This window comes from Atta cephalotes (genome assembly GCF_000143395.1).
Source record: "Atta cephalotes unplaced genomic scaffold scaffold00041, whole genome shotgun sequence".
NCBI classification, from domain to species: Eukaryota; Metazoa; Arthropoda; class Insecta; order Hymenoptera; family Formicidae; genus Atta; species Atta cephalotes.
The window spans coordinates 1,456,818-1,459,498 of NW_012130105.1; the positions used below are offsets into that span (position 1 = coordinate 1,456,818).

Below are 2,681 nucleotides of genomic sequence, written 5' to 3' on the forward strand. Positions count from 1 at the left end.
CTTTTAACTTAACTTATTTAATTTTAAATGCATTAAATTTTAACTTAATTAGATTACTTTTAAACGTTAACTTTTTAACTTTTTTTTAAGTTAAAAAATTTTTTTATCTCTTTTAAATATCTTAGAAAAATAATATAAAAGATATAATAAGACTAAGGACTATATTCGTAATTTGTTCATATTTTAGATCATCTAAGTAATTTCTTAAGATGCTAATACAACCCTCTAATTGGTTTATGCGGTTATGCTTTACGCCACAAGTCTTAATCCGGATCTACAATAAGTGTTTTAAGTTTTAAGTCTTAAGTCATAAGAAATTGATCAATTACAGTCAAATATTCTTCTCGCATTCGAATGTAATTAGTCAATTTCTTATGGCTTAAGATTATTAAAAAATAATCACTGATCTTATATCTTCTCTATGTGTTGACTGTTTTTTTAAAATTATATAACTTATATCTAGTTATATCGTTATGTGTTATATACTTATAATATATCACATATAATATGTTATATACTTATAATATATCACATATAAATAAAAAAATTAAAAATTTAATTTACTTAATAATAATAATCTATTGTAGTTATTTAATCTCATTTTAAGAAAAATTAGGACATTTTGATCTAAAAAATAATTTTTTTCAAATTTAATTTTTTTTTTAATTTAAGTTAATTCAATATTGACTTAACGTAAGTCAATTTAACTTAATTTTTTATTCCTTCAATTTTTAAATTAACTTTATTAATTTTGTAAAGCCATTAACTTTAATTTTATTTAATTAAAAAAAACATTAACTTATTCAACTCTGAATGTGAGTATATTTAAATTTATGATCTTTGCACGACTTATTTATATATTTTATAGATAATTATAATATATTTATATATTTATATATAATTATTTATATATTTTACATAGATAATTGTAATTCAGAAATTCAAAATTCTTGATATTGATTTTATTTTTATCTATGAAATTTCTTAGATTTGGTAACTGATCCAGTAACAATCTGTTTACTAATATACAATTAAAACTGTATCAATATTTATATGTAAATTATTTTTCAAATGCGCCAATGTGAAAAGAGACATGTAAAATTAACGCTTTTATGTTTTATTTCATAAAATATTCATATTATTTCTTTTCGCAATAAAATTATTATATGAGCGATTCGTGTAGCGAAATTTAATTCGTCACTGTGTTTACTTGATTCTTTTAATCAAAATTTTATCTTTAAATATAAATATTGAATATCTTACCTCTTATCATCAATACAGGCATCTAAACCAATTAATAAAATAGATAATATAATAAAAAAATATTAAAAAATACTTGTATAAAATCTAATCTCAGATAAGAAACTGTAAAAATTCATACAATTCGTATTGATAAAGTTGTAACATATAAAGAAGGATCTAAAAGACTTCAAAAACAAACACAATTTATCCAATAGTACAAATTAAGAATTCCCAATTTGTTTCAAATAAATAAATAATAAATTAATAAATTTCTGTTATAATACAATTGTGTGTTTGTGTAGAATATATAATATATATGTATCTGTAATATATAATTATATTATAATTATAAAACAAACGAAATATACATTATATGATAATACAGATAAATGTATGAATATAATAACTTGCTAACATTTTAATCAGCACCAACTAAAAGTAACAATAATATTACCTTTTAATTTGTATTAATTGGATTATAATAAAAGAATTTTATGTTATGTTTTTAATTCATTAATTTTTATCACAAAATAATCTTCACGAAGAGATAAAAGAAGTTAAATTGAATAATCGCGCTTGCTGTTACAACTCGCGCCATTTGTAATAATATGTTTTGATGAGCTCATAGGCATAATGTTGATAATGATTATGTAATTTTTTTCTACCTCCATTTTGTAACGACGGTAACTCTACTTCCACTAATTTTAGATCCGTCGGTTTTGCTTCGTTCACAAAATAATTCACCAATACGTATTTTCTCGCCATCACCATCTTGCTTGATTGTGTTGAACACTTTCGGATCCAAGTGCTCCTCGAGTCTGATCTCGTTGCTGTGATTTCACCGTTAGCTCGAAAGGAATGAGCAATGACAGTCGCGATAAAGCGATAATGACCCCACGGCAGCTTTCGTCGTATTGTTTTGAACATAATCTCTTCACGATATTTATATTCGTATATAAACCATTTAACACTTACTTTATCAGGTAGATTCTAAACTTCGTTTTAAAGGGGGAACAAGGAAAAGTTAGAACCTGTTATCAAGTGATTTGAAAACCGTTTGAATTATCATACTTTACATCAATAAATAAGCACTAAGACAAAAATGTCGAACAGAATTATTATCACATTAACAGAATACGATTAAGAATTAATTTATCCAAATTATCTTTATTTTCGTCAAAATTGCAGTAGTTGGTTATGTAATACACCACTCCTTATAAGTATGTCACATTCATTGGAGAAAAATTCTTGCCAATTAGAACTTAAATGTATATATGAAAGTTTAGTGGATAAAAAGTGTATATAAAGTGCTCCAAAAGTGCTTCGCAACTCAAAATTCTATAACAAGATTTCAAAAAATTAAGTGAAAAAGTTTATAAATTTTTATTTTAAGCAATTGAGATTTATATGTATATATGCATATGTATATATATATACAC

General features: G+C 23.1%; 1 protein-coding gene across 1 annotated transcript in view; it reads right to left on the reverse strand.

Moving 5' to 3' along the window:
• LOC105622187 (prostaglandin reductase 1-like) overlaps positions 1–2,169 on the reverse strand; it is a 5,600-nt gene extending 3,431 nt beyond the window's left edge. The window contains exon 1 of the mRNA XM_012203616.1: positions 1,908–2,169. Within this exon, the coding sequence (XP_012059006.1) occupies positions 1,908–2,169 (262 nt within the window). The remainder of the gene's footprint in view (positions 1–1,907) is intronic.
• Between the last annotated feature and the right edge of the window lie 512 nt (positions 2,170–2,681).